This window comes from Egretta garzetta, unplaced genomic scaffold (genome assembly GCF_000687185.1).
Source record: "Egretta garzetta isolate BGI_Z169 unplaced genomic scaffold, ASM68718v1 scaffold215, whole genome shotgun sequence".
Classification (NCBI taxonomy): Eukaryota; Metazoa; Chordata; class Aves; order Pelecaniformes; family Ardeidae; genus Egretta; species Egretta garzetta.
In genome coordinates, this window is record NW_009259719.1 from 5040103 (window position 1) to 5056329 (window position 16227).

Below are 16227 nucleotides of genomic sequence, written 5' to 3' on the forward strand. Positions count from 1 at the left end.
GTCGCCGCCCACTCGGGGGAACCGTGACCCAAGCGGCGCTGGGGCTCGAGGTTTCTTTTGCCGTTGTTGGGTCGACTTTTTTGTTTGTTTGGTTTTTTTAATTGTAATTCGTTGTTGTTGCTCGTGCGTGTTGGAACAGAGCCCTAACTCAGGAAGAGTGGGATTTGAGAAATGTTAGCGTTCGTCACGGCATTAAAACGCAGTTTTTGCTCGACCACCGGTTTTATCACAAAGCTATAAAAACGGAAATACGTGGAACTTCGCGTTGTCGTATGCAGCGCTGGAGCGCACGCAACTTTCTGTGCTTGCGGGTCGCAAGCGTGTGGTAAAGGTTGCTTTGAAAATTGAAGTATGAAGCTGTCCACAGTCCTATTGTTTTGCTGTTGGCTGTGCGGTCACTGCTGGCTTTTAAGCAACACCGTGGAAGGCAAGCTTTCCGGTGTTTGCAGGCTAATGGACCGTAGGCCATATTTAAAATAAGGACTTGTGAGAAAGGTGGTCGGTTTTGACCTGTCTGGCTCAGCATAGGGAGGTTGTAGAATACTGTATGTCACATCATCAGATTGATAGCATGAACAAAATTTTCTGGAAATGGGTTTAATTTCCTAATCTTACTAAGAAAAAATAAGTAGTTTCTGAAAATAAAAGATCATATTTTTAGTCCTATGATGTAAAGCTTCATGGAAAGATAAGGATATTGTAAATAGCTGTCATTAAAATGCTATACAAAAGCTACATAACTGTGTGAACAGGCTAATCCCTTAAATGCAATTGCTGTCTTTTGTAGGAGAAAACTGACATAGAAGGGACCTTATTTGTGTACAAAAGGTAAGGGGGTGGGGGGGTGGGGGAAGAGAGTTCTTAATTTTCCTTCCTTAAGAGAACAAACCTCAGGTGGCTTCACCTATAACTTTCATACTGGATTTACTGCATTCAGTAAACTTCTTTGTTTGGCTGGCGATGTCTGTATACTCATTTGAAAAGAATAAACTGCACATGGGTGAATAACTCTGTCAGAAGTGCCTAAAAGTACTGCTGAAAAATCATGAAACTTGATGAACACTGCGTATGTACCACACAGAAATCTAGTTTTTAGAGCTTATTTTGCTAATCCAATAGCGTTAGATAATGTATTGAGTTTGTTAAATGCTGAGTCTTCCTTTGTCTCCTAAAATCCATAAAAGTTGATTATGAAAACAATGCAGATGACAAATTAAATAATCTGTGCTAACTCACTGTCGGGACACAGCAGAAATTTTTGTAAATGGACAAAGTCATCTAAAAGCTGGATATCTATTAGTGTGTAGTTTTGGGGGCTACTTGATTTCCTCATCAAACCCATGAAAGAAATTTCCAATTATATGGGATGGCAGAAGGCGACAGGGGGGAAAACCAGGACATAAAACCAATCATGGATTTAAGTTTTTAAATTACAGACAAATCAAAAATCTTAACAATGGAGTATACCATTCTGTTGAATGTAAGAAATACAAACGATGTAGACTTAACATGTTGTGAAACAGACTGTCGTAGACTAGGTCATTACAATATTTTATCCTGGCACTGTGAAGGGATACTAGTAACCAGTTCCTGTCTGCTTTACTTCAGATCCACGCTTGGAAATACATAGTTGTAAGAAAGCCAACCAAACTAAAAACCAACAAACTAAGCAAAAGGTTTCTGCATGACCAGCTGATTATTTCAGAGAAGTTCTGTTAGGTGCATTAAAAGACTGACTCGTGATGTTAAGGATTGCTTGCCCCCTCCTTAGAAGGTCGTGACAGATTTTGCTGTTGATCATTCGGTAAAGGTGGCCACATTGTTACAGACACCTTAACATTTACTAGCTGATCATATCTGACTTTTACCCTGCCTTCATCATGCTGCTTTGTTGATTATATGACTGCTCACAGGCACAGTTGAGTGTGCTGACATGGCATTCATGTAGCAAGAGAAAACAGATCTAAAACTATCTTGAACTTCCAGTGCTTGCTTGCTTGATGTTTTCTTTTCCTACATGGTGTCTAGCAAAAATCTAGATAGTAAAAATTGCTCCATTAAGCAGTATAGTTCTGAATAAACTAATATCTACTTTGAGGTCACTGGGTTAAGTCTTTATTTTAAGAGTTTCCCTTTAGGAAGAAATTACTGCTTATGATTACCCTCTAAGTGTATTTCATGTTATTTAAGCTAACAGCTTTATTTATTGTCATAACTATTTACAGCAAGGTAAATGTTGCTATGGAAGTGGTTTGTTTTCCCTCCTCTAATAAAAGATTCTAAAATGCCTCAAAACTATCTTATGTGATGTACTGAATACACTTGCATTTTAATCCTGGACCTGCCCTACTTTTTTTCAATTGATCTTTATTTTTTGAGGCATATCTTTGATTCAGCAGTTTAGCAGTGTAGAACTGTAATGTAAATCCTACTTTGAGGTAAGTGTAGTTTTAAATTGAAATTAGTTGGCATGCCAAGAAATGGCATAGAAGAACTATGAGCTTCAGGACTGTTAAAACTTCACCTAATAAAGCAATGGAGATTTGAAGATTAATTCATAACTCTATTTCATAAAATTTATACATTGATCAAGGTATTAATCCTTGGTTTTGTTTTAATTCAAACAATAGGTCAGCTTCTCCTTATCATGGTTTTACGATAGTGAATCGACTGAACATGCACAACCTGGTTGAGCCAGTAAATAAAGATTTGGAATTTCAGCTCCATGAACCTTTTCTTCTTTACAGAAATGCTAGCTGTGAGTACTACTTTTTTAATCCATATAACCTTCTTGTTCTGTTTTATAATCTGGACCACTTCTGATTACTGTGATGTCTGTTTCAAGTATAATGTAATGGAGCAGGTTCCAATGAAATGTCTGATGATGTTTTCTGTTTGCAGTGCTAGATTTACTTAAATAGCTGTGCTGTTGTATTATGATGATCACCTGCTTTCAATAAGAAGAGGATATACTAAAGTTCAATATTGCTATATTCTTTTTAATTGATGATCTGATAGCTTTAATCTAAACATATACACAGTGCTATAGCATAATAAAAAACCCTATGAAATAATAGTGAAGATTGATAGATTTTGAAAGTTTTTAACACCAAGAACAGTTCTAAGGGCTTCATTTTTTGCAATCGAAAAATTAAATATTAATCAGTAGCTGCTTGAAGAAGTTGAGAAAATTGCTCAGCTCTAGGCTGAAGGAAGGTTTGGAAGGAAGAGGAGCTGTGGGGATGGTGGTAGGGGTAGGAGGCTGATGAGGTGGCAGTAGAGGAAAGAATTTCAATTGTGAGATTGATGACGTATGGGAAGCAGGAAGTTGCTTCATTTGTTTGTTGGAACTGCTGATGGTATCAGGAAGCAGGAGCTGCTGTGGAATTGCCATGGTTTATGCTAGTGGGAGTGACTAGGAGATCACTTAAAGGAAGCAATCAGAGAAGGTAGGCTCTGTGTGAGTTCATTAGAAACCCCTAAAGTTAATTATATGCCTTTCTCTCATTGATAAAAGCTCTCCTTTTCCTATGGGACACTATTGTTTAAGATCTGTGGGAGGCTCATGGGAGTTAGGATAGAGATGACACAGAAAAGTATGAGGAAGGAAGAAATTCATACAAAGGTGAGCAAGGAAAATACTATGAACTGAGGAAATTATGGGAAATAATTGCATTCTGAAGTAACCAAGAGTGTCTGGTTTTTTTGTCTTATATCTTTCCCATTGTAATTTTACAAGACTTTGGTCAGAAACTATTCTTCATATAGTCACTCTGTCCTGTCTCCTGGAGGAGCATGGTAGCATGTCCAGAAACAGTCTACACTGATTGCAAATTGAAAATGTTCAGTGTAGTTGGTATATCATTAGTTATTTCCCGAGTGCCGCAACTAAGCAGCAGATCAGTTATTGTGTGCTCTGCTAGTGTTCACTTTGTTCAAATACAAGCATAAAAGCATAGAAAACAGCACCTAAGCTTTTTATTCCTTATGATTTCAGCACAGCTAACTCCCTTACATTTTGCATTTAGTTGTGTTTTGGATTGTCTTCCTTACATGCAGTTTCCCAAATTCTCTGACCTCTGTCTCCTGAATTTGGGGGAAAACCCCAAATTATATGATTTAAATGTTCAGTGTTAAAGCTGGTTGCCTATGTCTGCATAGTATTTGTGAAACTTTAAAAAAAAAACAATTAAAAGATTCCTTCAGGACTGATTTGGATTTGCAGACAAATTTCGACATGTGTATGTTTTATTTGTGTGGGTAGATTAGGGGATTCTTTTCCAAGTTCTTTTCATGTGGTGGGGTGTCCACTTCTACTCAGCTGCCTGCTGGCTTGAAAAACCTTTGCATTTTGGGGACTAATTCAAATAGGACTTTTAAGCCAGTGGTTAATGTAATGTGTATCTCCAAGGGCTCAATGTGGTGTCTCTCTAATGGCTTAATGTCAAGTTCTTCTGAGATCCTTTTATGACTGAAAGAGGACTGGCTGCTAGGTTGTGCAAGGAAAAAACTACGTCCTATACAGGCAACAGCCCTGTTTCTTGTGGAGTGGGGCTGCGCTTTTTTGTATCCTGCTCAAGGAAAGCTACTGCAATCATTAGAAACTCTTAAGAGTAAGTTCTCCTGCGAAGATTGCTGAATGATTGAACTGATGATTCTGTTTTCTTAGCTTACAGATAGGGAATGGTTCAGGCTACCTGATAAAAACCTAAAATCATGTTTATTAATACTGCTGTTCGGCAGAGACAAATGTATTTTGTGCCTGTATATCTAGGTTGTAATAGGATCAATGACAAATTGTGGCTTATGCTTCCAGAGGGCATGGTAGAAATAGTAGATGATGATCAAAGCAAAATTATGCCACCACATATTTGGGGAAGGTTCCATGTCAGCAATCTTTATAGCTGAATGTGATACTGCTGTTGTATAAACTTCATGTTTTCACTTTGTTCTGTGATTCTGTCTTGACTTAAGAAGGTAATAAGGGTAAAGTCTGTTATGTATACCAGATCAGACCTCTGGCATTTCTGTCTTAAATGGCATGAGAGCTGTTCTGAGTGTATCAAGTGACATACTCCAGTCTATGCAGAGCTGCTAACAAGGTATATGAGAAATTTTGCAAGCAGTATATAAACATTATTTTTTGCTTGGCTGGAGGCAGTAAGAATAATTTCCCTGTCATGCTGGATCATAATATTTTTGGTAGGCTTTACCATTCTTTTGTGGTTTGATTTGTTCAAATACTTATTTTTAATATACAATGGAATTTTTACTTTGCATATCTGAACTTACTTTTTGTTAAGCTGTAGACATGAGATCCTTTATCCAATTGCACAAAGGCTTTTTCATACTCTTAGAACAAGAGTAGGTATTGGCCATTTTATTCTCAATGGAAAAGGTGCCTGACTTACACAGGGTGGGAAATTAAGGAGTCTTTCATGGGCATTCTGGAAGGAGAATAGGCTAAGTGATACAGTACCTTTCTTATACCTACCTTTTAGTATGTTCACTGCATGAAATAGAAAACATTTGGATCAATTTGTTACTGTCATTCATTATTCTGGTCAGATGTAAGACGTGTAGAGGCTTTTTTCTTTCAGAAAATACTTTTTTAATGTTTCAGGTGTTAATGGGGTTATCTTTCCCAACTCCAGAATTTTTTTCTGAAAAATCATTCTATCTACTTAATACCATTCAAGCCCCAAAAGAATACTTAAACCCAAAATTTTGAGAAAGGCTACGTCTACTTTAAAAGTTGTGTATAATGCTGCCTGAAAACTTACACCATTTATTCATGAGGCATCAGATCCTAAAGTAAAAAGGACAGGGAGTGACTAACAAGCTGTGAGACATAATACCAGTTACAGCAGTAAATAAAAATATTGTACTTTTCATTGTTAGAATAACGAAAGCAAATATTTCCAAATGTGAACAAATCAAGAGATTACTAAAATGAAAAGAGATTGTTTGACTTAATATAACATTTTAAATTTAGAATTCCTCTTAAATAGAATTTTTTAGTTTATACTTCATATTTAATGTGCTTTTTATTATTGCTTAATCTGGAATACGTGTTGCCGGGTACGTTTGATCCTTGTCTAACTTTCCCTCTAGATGCATGCACATTCTTTAGAGTACTTGGAGTATTTGGTCATGAAGCACTGAATCCCACTGATGAATTTTTTTTTTAATGAACCTCAGCTTGTTTCCTCTTGTCTACATTTTGTAAAAAGTATGTTAAACTCTGTTTAAAAAAATGCATACAATTCTGCCAGTAACAGTAATAACAGTCCAATCTGAAAGTTTAGTACTTTCAACGTATAATGTGGCAATTTGGAGCTGGCTGTTGATAGTTTGCTTAATAATAAAGGAAAATAAGTCAAAGTTTTAAGCAATAGTCAACTTACCTCTTAAAGTCTGCAAGAAGTATTCTTCTAAGTCTTTCTCATTTATAACTTTCCCTCTATATTGGTGGTGTTGATCTTGATTAAAAGGCTTTTTAATCCAAGCTAGTTCACTTGGGAGGTCAGGCAGATTGATTTCCATGGTGCTGAAAAGACAGATGCTAAGCATAAAACTTGGGTATTAAAATAAATAGTCCTTGTGTGGTGAGGGGGGGTTGTTTTGGGGTGTTTTTTGTCTTGCTTCTTATTCCTGTCCAAGGGTAAGAGTTAGTAAAACAACAAAAAAAAATTTTTTTGGTGACATTTATATTTCTAAGTGGAAAGCTCTGTTATAAAATGCTGTCTTCTGGGCTTCTTGTATTATCATTAATTAAACAAACTTGTGTTCAGAACAGCAAAAGCAAAATGAGTTGCATTATTTCAAGTGGCTTTTAAAATTCTTTGAAAGAGCTCCAGACTGGTTTCAGAACAGGGCATCTTTACTGGTAAAGAAAGTCTCTCATTATCACCTTTGTTCCCGGCTGGCAGTGCATTAAGTATAACATATCTCTGCGATTGCTGAAGCTGAATGGCTTTCCAGCAAGCACATTAACCCAGTGGTTTAGTCTGAGATAAGAAAGGAGCCTGGTCTTGATACCTTTATAGCAGAAGCAGCAATGCAAGCTAGGGGGAGGGGAGCAACCATTGAAAGCTGTTAAGAAGTTCTAAAAATACTTTGTTTGACCTGAAAGATGGCACTCTAAATGGAAGGGGGTTTCCACTCTGGTTCAGTGTTACAAAGTAGTAATCCCTCTCATTCCACACTATCCTTGTCAGATGGCAGTTTGTTAAAGTGCTTGTGATCATGGATGCTATTTGCCACCTGCTGAATTACTCCAATGCAACTGCTCCTGGGACGGTGCTGTGAACTGTATTTGTGAAGTGGCCTTAGATACTCAAAACAATGAGAGAGGCATTTTTTTATTAATTCCAACAACTTATAAATCGATGTGGCAGGCTAATATTTAAATTGAGGAAAATATGAATAGTGAAGTAAACTGCCTAAGGCAAGAGGGTGATGGTGTCTGGAATCTCTGAAACTGGCAGTGCTGATGAGTCCCATGTACACTTCTGACGTAGCATTATCAGGCTACAGTTTCATGAGTGTTCTAGCAATTTTGCCTTAGTGTGCTGCCCCCAGCTTCTTGTTTCTGCCCCCTCCCTTGTGCTGGATGGCATGTTTGTGAAGCTGCTGCGCAAACAGTATCAAGGAACTGGTCCGGACTAAAATGTATCCAGCTGATGTAAGGGAGAGGGGTGAACTGGGGTAGAATGAGCTAACGGTAAAGTTGGGGGAACGAGTGGTGCCACTGCTGCTTTCTCCTTACTTAAAATGAAAACTGAAGTGAAACTACAGCTTTGGGGTGCAGCTTTGTTTTATGTTGCCAAAGAGTGAAGCCTCTGTCTCACTGTGGCACTTTGCTAACCCCACTCTTAATTCAGATCTGCAAACCGGGTAGCAGTGGAGCAGTAAGCTGACTGCCCCATGAAGCAATGGGAGCACAATGTAGAAGAGATCAAGACCTTCCTTTTGGTGTGATTGAACTGTTAGGCTTGAGCAGGGAGACCTCTATAATGCTTTTGTTTTCCCATAGCAATTTCAATCAAGTTTTAATGATTCATCCAGTCAAGTTTGGAGAGAAGTTGAGTGTTTAGATAAATATTTGTGGGTCTATGTTTCTAATAAAAATTACATAGGTCAGAGAAGAACGTAGATTAAGATAATTGATGACTTCTTTTAATTTTATGAAACATGATTTGTCTGTGATATGGGTTACTCATGACTTCATGTGTGGCAAAATATAGTGTGAATCCAACTGAAGGATACTGCTGCTGATGATTACAAACTGCTTCTATGTGATTACTAAAGATGCTGCCCAGCATTCAGTGTAGAAAAACTGGATGGAAAGCATTGAACTAGGTGGAAAAATGAGTCCTGCTTCTGTCAGATGAAACTCTTTAAAAGAACTGCAGTGGAAAGATATGGCATTAGACATATTAGCACTCAGCTAGTGTTTATGCTGGGTATAGTAAAAAGATCAGATTTGAAAAGGACTGTCAGTGCCAACTCTTTTTAATAAAAGGGTTTTCACAGCTAAAGTTGCATGCATGGAAGAAATATATCAAATATAGTAATGCAGTTGGGACACAGACATGCTTCTGGGGCAAGGGAGCTGAACTGATAGTAGAAATTGAGTCCTCTTTTGAAAAGAGGAAGGTAAACATTCCAGGCTGTTGGACCATATCTAAGTTAATACCTAAGTTTACTTGTTCATAATCTGCTTTACATCTTTGTAATACTGTTAATGTTTTGCAGTGACTCCCTATGATTGCTTGCCAGTAGTACAAAGTGGAAAAAAGTCTGATACTCTGTACACCAAACTAAGATTTGGATCTACTTCTGGTCTTGTGTAGGCCTGTTTCTGGCAGAATTGAGTGTGACTTTTATCATTTGTCCCGTTAAGATATCATTATAGGTTCCTTATCTTCATTTCTTCAGCAAGTATGCTTTTGAAGAAGCTTTCTTCTCCTGGCAGTTTGTCTGATAATGAAGTCAGGGAAGGGAAAGAGGTTTTCTTCAGTGTTAAAATATGCTACATGACTAAACTAGCAGCTCAAACTGGAAACATTTTCAGGTTTCTATGCAGTAGATAATCCAGTTGTATTAAACTGTAAATATTTCGTAAGCATTGACTACATGTATGAAACACTTGTTTTATTGGCTTATGTCTTCTGTAAGAAGAGAGTTCCTTAAATTATGTTGTACTGGTTTTTTTTGTTCATGACTTGAAAAGCTTTGTTGTCTATTACTTAAGCTGTAACTTCTAAAGAAACAAACACCGAAATGAATATAGCTGGTTATTTAATAAAAAAAGAAGCAAAGTAGAACTTCAGTTTGTCTTAAGATGTTGTTACAGAAATGAGGTATGGGCGTGACTTTTTGAGGGTTTTGGTCCCAACACGGTATGCCTAGGCTAACTGGAAGATCTAGAAAAAAAGTTTGGTAAACATTTGCCTTCTTTGCCATGGCTTGAAATAATTTTGAGTGGGCTTTAGTTGAGATTTTGTTGAGTGTTTTGAGGAGGAAAAAAAAAAAGTGGTGGGGGTGGGGAAGGATTTAACTTTGAAATAAAAATCTACATCTGGCTGGAAAAGGTTATATATTCTTAGAGGTTTTCTTTTAAACGTTCCTTCACTTTAAGTCATATTTTTATAATCAGTAATTTCAATTTCATAAAAACATTGGCACAAACTGCAGTATGAAGATGAGCTTTAAAAGGCTAAAAGTATCTTTTCAGAAAAAAAATGTAACGTATGTAAAGTGTCCAGTTGCCTTTGATGTACTTGCACACAATGCATTGACAGGCTTCATAGGTGAACCAAGCTTTAAAATAACCTTCTTAGTGGGTTGGATTAAATACAGTTCTGAAGAGAGTTCTGCAGACTTGTGTTTGCACAACTGTGGGGACAGTGAGGAGATGTGTGTGTGTGTGGGGGGGTAAAAATGGCTTCTCTGAAGTGGGATGGCTGATGAAGAAATACTACATGGCACTGCTGACAAAGTTTCTCCCTCTGATGGGAGTATCTTTCCGCTCAGTGATCAGGCTCTAACTAAGTGGAATTTTACTTATTCTGAAAGCCAGAATGGGGCTTAGTGTCTTGCTGAGCTGGAATCCTTTTGCCCTCACTGTTTTGTCCTTGGTACCTTCAAAGGGTAGGGTTCGCTATGAATCGAGTTTTAGGCTGCTACATGAATGTGATAGTATGATGGGAACTTTGGTACTGCTTCCTTCCTATACAATTACTTTTCTTGCAAAAAGAATTTGGGGAGGGAACCTTCCAGAGAGCCTCTGACTGAACCATCATACTGTAATTCCAACTTTAGTATTTTTGTTGTACTTCAAAAATGGACAAATTCATAAATGAGCATTTAAAAATATGGATAGTCTTTAGCCTCATTTAAATGATGAAGTCAGTAATTCAAAACAGAAGGCCACAACTGTAGTGAGAAGGTATCTGGTAGTTAAAACTTCATTTCCCTGCCACTTTTAATTACAAACAATATCAATATCTCCTGATTCTTTTATTTATTCTGCCTCAAGTTGTATTTGTGTTTGCACGTGTGTTATTTCTGATTACTTTGTAAATAGTACTCAGTCACACATAGAATACTTGAGTGTAAATTAATGGCAATTCTTATCTTGCAGATCTAATGGGCTGCTGGTACTTTGCTTTTTTCATATTGATTTTTTTTTTTTTAAACCTTTGTCTTACGCTTGCCTTTTTTTTTTCTTATTTTCAAGTGTCAATTTACAGTATCTGGTTTTACGACAAGAATGACTGTCATCGAATAGCAAAACTCATGGCTAAGTAAGTACTGTGATCTTACTATTCTGTAATTCTTTTATGCAATACAGAGAAAAAAATGAACCTATTAAACATGTTTGGTTTTTTTCTCACTCTCCTTAAATAGAAAAATACAATGTTCTTGCTGGTACTTTTTTTTTTTAGTAATCAAGATATTGGTTTTTTAAATACTAGAGCATTAAAATTTTCAGTTAAGTGGTAAAGAAATTAGTTGAAGTACTAGTTGGCATTCTCCAAAGAAAGCAAGTATGAACACTGTTTATTTTGTGTTGGGATGCTGGCAGAAGATCCTCTGATGCAGAAAGTATAATTAAATGAAGGCCGCTTTTGGTTTTGTTGGTTTTGTGGCTTGTTTGGTGGTGGGCTGCTTTTTGTTTGGGTTTTGGTGTTTGTGGGGTCTTTTTGGTTTTCTTGTTTTTGTTTTTGTTTTTGTTTTTTTTTAAGGCTTAATTTTATTCCTGACTAAAGCCAAAGAGATTGGAGATTAGTGGGAGAAGTAAGTGGAATCTTAAAGAATTAAAGTGACATTAGGAGAGTAAGAAAAACTATGAAATAATAGGAGCTTGTTGCTAATTTCTGGTTTGTTTGATTTTTTTTTTCTTAATTTTTTTCCCCCTTTGTAGATAAAGTAGGTTTATAAGGCTGCCACATCACTTGCTCTTATTTTGTAGTTCCTGGTGCTCCTAGAGGTGTCATGCAGCAGGAGAATTTCTGAAGTGATCTCGATTTTAAAAAAACCCTTAAAAGACTGTGTTTGCAATGACACGGTTTTGTTAGTTGGTTTCAGCTGCTATCACTGCAGCAGTGCGGTTAGCCGATCTGTACGGTACATGGCTGCCCTGCAACAGCCGAGGAGGGCTTCAGACTAGAGTACAGAAGTGTGAGTGAACAGCGGAGGTCAAAGAAGACTGGAACTGGTTGAGTTGGCAATGTGGCATAAAGTCTTTAAAGCATGTTGTGATTGGAGGATATTGCACCTTTATGCTCCTTCAGGTGAGGTGCCTTGCAGATTAAGCCAAGGCTTTTTAACTAATAGAAAAGGATGAGAAGTAACTTCAGTCTTCAGTGTTCTTATGAAAGGAAGGAACTTGAAGTGTGTGACAGGGTAGTTACACTAGCAAAAATATAAAATTGCAAAATGCAGATGCACTGTATAGGATGTCTTCTAATCCCTTGTTCTCTGCCTTGCTGTTTACCATCATGCTCTACTTTCCTGAACTTTCTTTTCTATTGCATGCCTTAATCAGCATGTCATGTCTTGCAAGTCAGGACATCTTGAAGACTGGCAAAACTTAATTATATGGAAACTAGTCATAGTGTAGACATTTTAAGCTGAACTCTATTCTCTCGTTCTGGGGTTGTTGCTTTGGGCTATTTTGGTTTTTTTCCCCACAGAAGCAATGTAAGACAACACAAATGATAGACTTTGATATCAAGCTGTTTTTCTAAATTCTTGTTGTTTTTTTCTCATCCTGATAACCCTATACGGTTCCCATTCTCCCCCCCCCCTTTTTTTTTTTGGGGGGGGGGGGGCACAACAGACAGGACATCACTTTAAAAAAATCTTCACTTAGACACCTATCCACTGTAATCAGGTAACAGGCCAGTCTAGCCATGGCTCAGCAGTCCATAAAGCATGCCTACCCTTTTTTCTGGATTCTGTAGTATTCTGGAAATAACTGTAACCCAGTAGGTTCATTTAAAGTCTGTCTGGGAATGATCTATGCTTTATTGTCATCACCTTTGTAAATTACTGTAGCCTGCCTTTTTTTTTTTTCTTGGGGTCCCTGATGCCTGTATTGCAGCTTTATTAACACAGAGAGGCAGAAGTGCCAAAGTTGGCGTTGCTTCGCCCATGTTTATGATGCAGATACTCATGCGTTCGTGTAACTGTAGCATCTTGGCACCCTAGAAAGTTTCTGAGACTACAAATTATTTTGGAAGATCAAAAAGATGAAATGTATTTTTAAACTGTTAGAATTTTTTATGGTAGGTGTTGGAAGGATTGTGGATTAAAAGTATCTTTGAAACTGACATGCATCAAGCAGGCTTTGGGGAGCGTGTATTGAGCTTTGCAACTTCAGACTCATGCACATCAAACTAGAGAAATCAAATGTGTGCATAAGAAAGATTTATTGATTGGATATTGACAGAATACAGACAGTTAAATTTTGCTGAGCTGGCTAGGACCTCACTTTAGTATGATTTTTAGTCTTTGCTGCCATTAACTTGGTAAAAAAAGCTATAAGTGATCTTTCATAGCCTAAGTACTGCTAGTAATAACTCTTTTGTTAGGAGTGCTTTTTCATAATGCTTTTCTTCAATATTAGATTATGGAATGTCTGAATACTTCTAGTTCTTTTTTTCCTTTAAAACTGTGTTTTGGTTTGGGGGTAACAAAAGTATTTGCAGAAGCCGTTTTTATACTGAGAAAGGTATTTAGTGTAAGTATATTTACCCTTATTTGTTGAAAAAGCACTGTAGAATTAAATCACACTTCATTTGGTACCACATGCCTCGTAGCTTCTGAGTATCTAAAGATTCATATTGGGGAAAATGAAATGAAGGCATTCTAGTTGCACATTACGGTAGCTGTACTTCTGAGGCTGTTACAAACTTGATGAGAAATGGATTGATACTATTTTGCTGACATCCATTTCCATAAGCATGCAGCTTTCTGTTCCCCAAAATGGGTAGAAGGCAGTCAGAAGAACAGTAAAAATGCTGATACTTCTGCATGCTTCTCTACAAGGAGGAGGCTGAAACTGCAGGAATTATTTCATCCTGGCTTGAAAGATGGATTTAAGAAAATTTAAAACATACTTTCTAATTTAAAATACAAAATAAAATTGCATCTTAGAGAAGGAAAGCTGCATTTCAGTGCATGGTAGCAGACACCATGAGGCTGAGCTCAGTATATTTTCAAATAAATATTTGTGTTGTCTTCCCAGAGTATTACTTTTGTTCCACAGTTTTTGTTTTTGTCTTGGGTGGAAATTTGGTGGGGGGTTTTGTTTCACTGATATGAAAGAGTACTGCCTTTATAGTACCTCAGAGCTTCAAAAACATAACCATAAAAGGTTCAAGGAGATTTGCATTCTCTTTCCTGCTGTTTGACTTGACCTTATTGTGCCAGACTCAGTTAACAAGATTGCAGGCCATCCATTTATATTTTGGTGGCTTATCTTTCAAAAGAAAAGTAAATTAGTGTTTGTGGGCTTTGTAATCACAGACTTCACTTGTCACATTCTCTCTCTCCCTGCTTCCCACCCTCCCTTCTGTGAGGTTGTGCCAGGTATATATTCAATGCTATAACTGCAGATATTCTTAAGCAGACTGTCACAGCAGCTACTCTGTCCCCAAAGGAATGTGTGCCTCTTCCACTATCTGATATAATGGAAAGAAACAGCAGGCCTTGCTTAAAAAAGATTTAATCCTGAATTGCATACAGAGCATGCTCGGTGCACAGATTTGCATTAGTTGACTTTTTTCCCCAGCAAAGGTATTTGATTTACAGAACTTCTGGGTTTTGTTTTGGTTTTGGTTTTGTTTTTTGTTTTTTGTTTTTTTTTTAAAGAATTCTAGAATTTTCTGAAAGGAAAAAAATTTATAGGAGTCATCAAACTGCTAATTTTAGAAGGAATTAATTTGGGTCAAGTTAAGTCAAGATGATTGTTTGTGAGGGATGAGCTTTCTAGAAGTAGGACAGAAACTAGGGTTTTTCAAATCTTTGTGAAACTACTGCATTCTGATATGTAAATTGGGGGTGTGTGTGTGTGTGTGTGTGTATTTTTAGTGTAAGTTATGGGCTTGTTTTGCTCTGTTTAAACAGTCAGACCCAAACTGGCTTCTGAGATGCAGGCAGCAAGCTAGAGATGAGAGAGTATCTCGGAGAGTTTTGGGAGTATGCTGCTTCACAGTTAGCCCATCAGCACCATCTGAAAGTAACCTGCACACAGAAGATGGAGGAAGAGCTATTAGAGATTTATCTACATGAGAAGATAACTTAATTGTTATGCTTAAAAAAAAAAAGTAACCTTTAAAAAGGTAACAAATAATTCATAATGGACAGTAGAAAAAGACTATGAAGTATTTTTCAGAAATCTTTGTGAGACATTTCTGTGAAATTGATGTACTTCTTGAAGATGTTTTGCTATGACACGCATTAGTACTATTTTAATGGGAAGATGTTTTGGTGAAACCTTCTCGACCAACTAGTTAAGAGCAGAAGAAGGGTTTCAAAACTGAGGCCTTTGCTTTACCTATCAGGCAGCACATGCATAACTTCAGCTGTCTAGAATTTTCCCTTAACTAAGTACTTACTTTTTCTGATACAATTATGCTGACACTTAAAATCTCAGCAGAGTATGCTGATTCTCTTACCTTGCCCTTTCTCATCCCTGGTTTTGGAGTTGAGTTTAGACAAGTCCTAAGTCAGGACTGTATGACCATGTGGGGTGCTAGAACAAAATGTTCTCTCGGGGTGTCACCATAGAAACATTTGCACAGTATTGAGCTGCTTCATCCAAATGAGCACATGCTGCAGTTCTTAGAAATTGTCAGACAGTGTGGAGATCAGCCTCCCTATTCTGAGTTACGTTTGCAGGTGAATGCTTGCTTACAAATGGAGAAAGCTATACTGATAATGAGAAGCTGGTTAAATAAGCAGCTTGTATGATTAAAAATTTTCAAAATAATTTTGAAAGCAGCACTAAGTTATTAAAAGCCAAATCTAACCCTTCTTCAAACAAACACAGCTAAACTCTAGTGAAGTAAAGGCTTGGTTGCTAGAAAACTGGTAAGAAACTTCTAAGATTTGGACCATTTTTTTTCTCAGAAATGGTGACATAGAGGTGCATATAAATATCTAATTACTCTACAGTCCATAAAATCTAGAGTTACTCCTGAATCCTAACTGACCCAAAGAAACTGGAGGCTGGAATGATTGACGCTTTCTGTGATTGTTATGATGGCACCTCTTAGCTTCCCCATCAGCCATCAGTTCCACAGCATGAGAGTCTCAAATGACGTGCCAGCTCCAGAGCTCTGCCCTGTTTACAGTGCTTGTTTTTTCTTAACATATTTGATTAATGCAGGCTTAAAAAAGAAGGGATTACAGGCTGGTGTGTGTTTATTTCAAGAGGATAAGCTTTAGTGCATTGCACAGCCATGTATATCTTGTGAACTGCATATGGATTAGGAGTAGGAATATACGCTGCCTTTACTTTTATTAATGAAATGTACCAGGTACACATCATCTTCTTGCATATCTTGACCATCTTTTAAACTGAAATTTTTTGATACTTGAGGCAGGTAGGGGTGGAGTAGAAGTGGTGAATGAACCATAGGCACCAAAGGCTGGAGGGAAAGAAGTGTTTGTAGACCTGGAGGTAATTGGAATGACTACAGGGCAGCT

The 16227-nt window shown here is 37.3% G+C and overlaps 1 protein-coding gene across 2 annotated transcripts in view; it reads left to right on the top strand.

Annotated features, from left to right (window-relative positions):
- Positions 1-753: 753 nt before the first annotated feature.
- The window catches only part of DCP1A (decapping mRNA 1A), a 33991-nt gene continuing 18517 nt past the window's right edge, over positions 754-16227 (top strand). For both annotated transcript variants that reach the window (XM_035894728.1, XM_035894729.1), the window contains exons 1-3: positions 754-828; positions 2631-2758; positions 10748-10814. In XM_035894728.1, coding sequence (XP_035750621.1) covers positions 2677-2758; positions 10748-10814 — 149 coding nt within the window. In that variant the 5' untranslated portion in view covers positions 754-828; positions 2631-2676. The remainder of the gene's footprint in view (positions 829-2630; positions 2759-10747; positions 10815-16227) is intronic.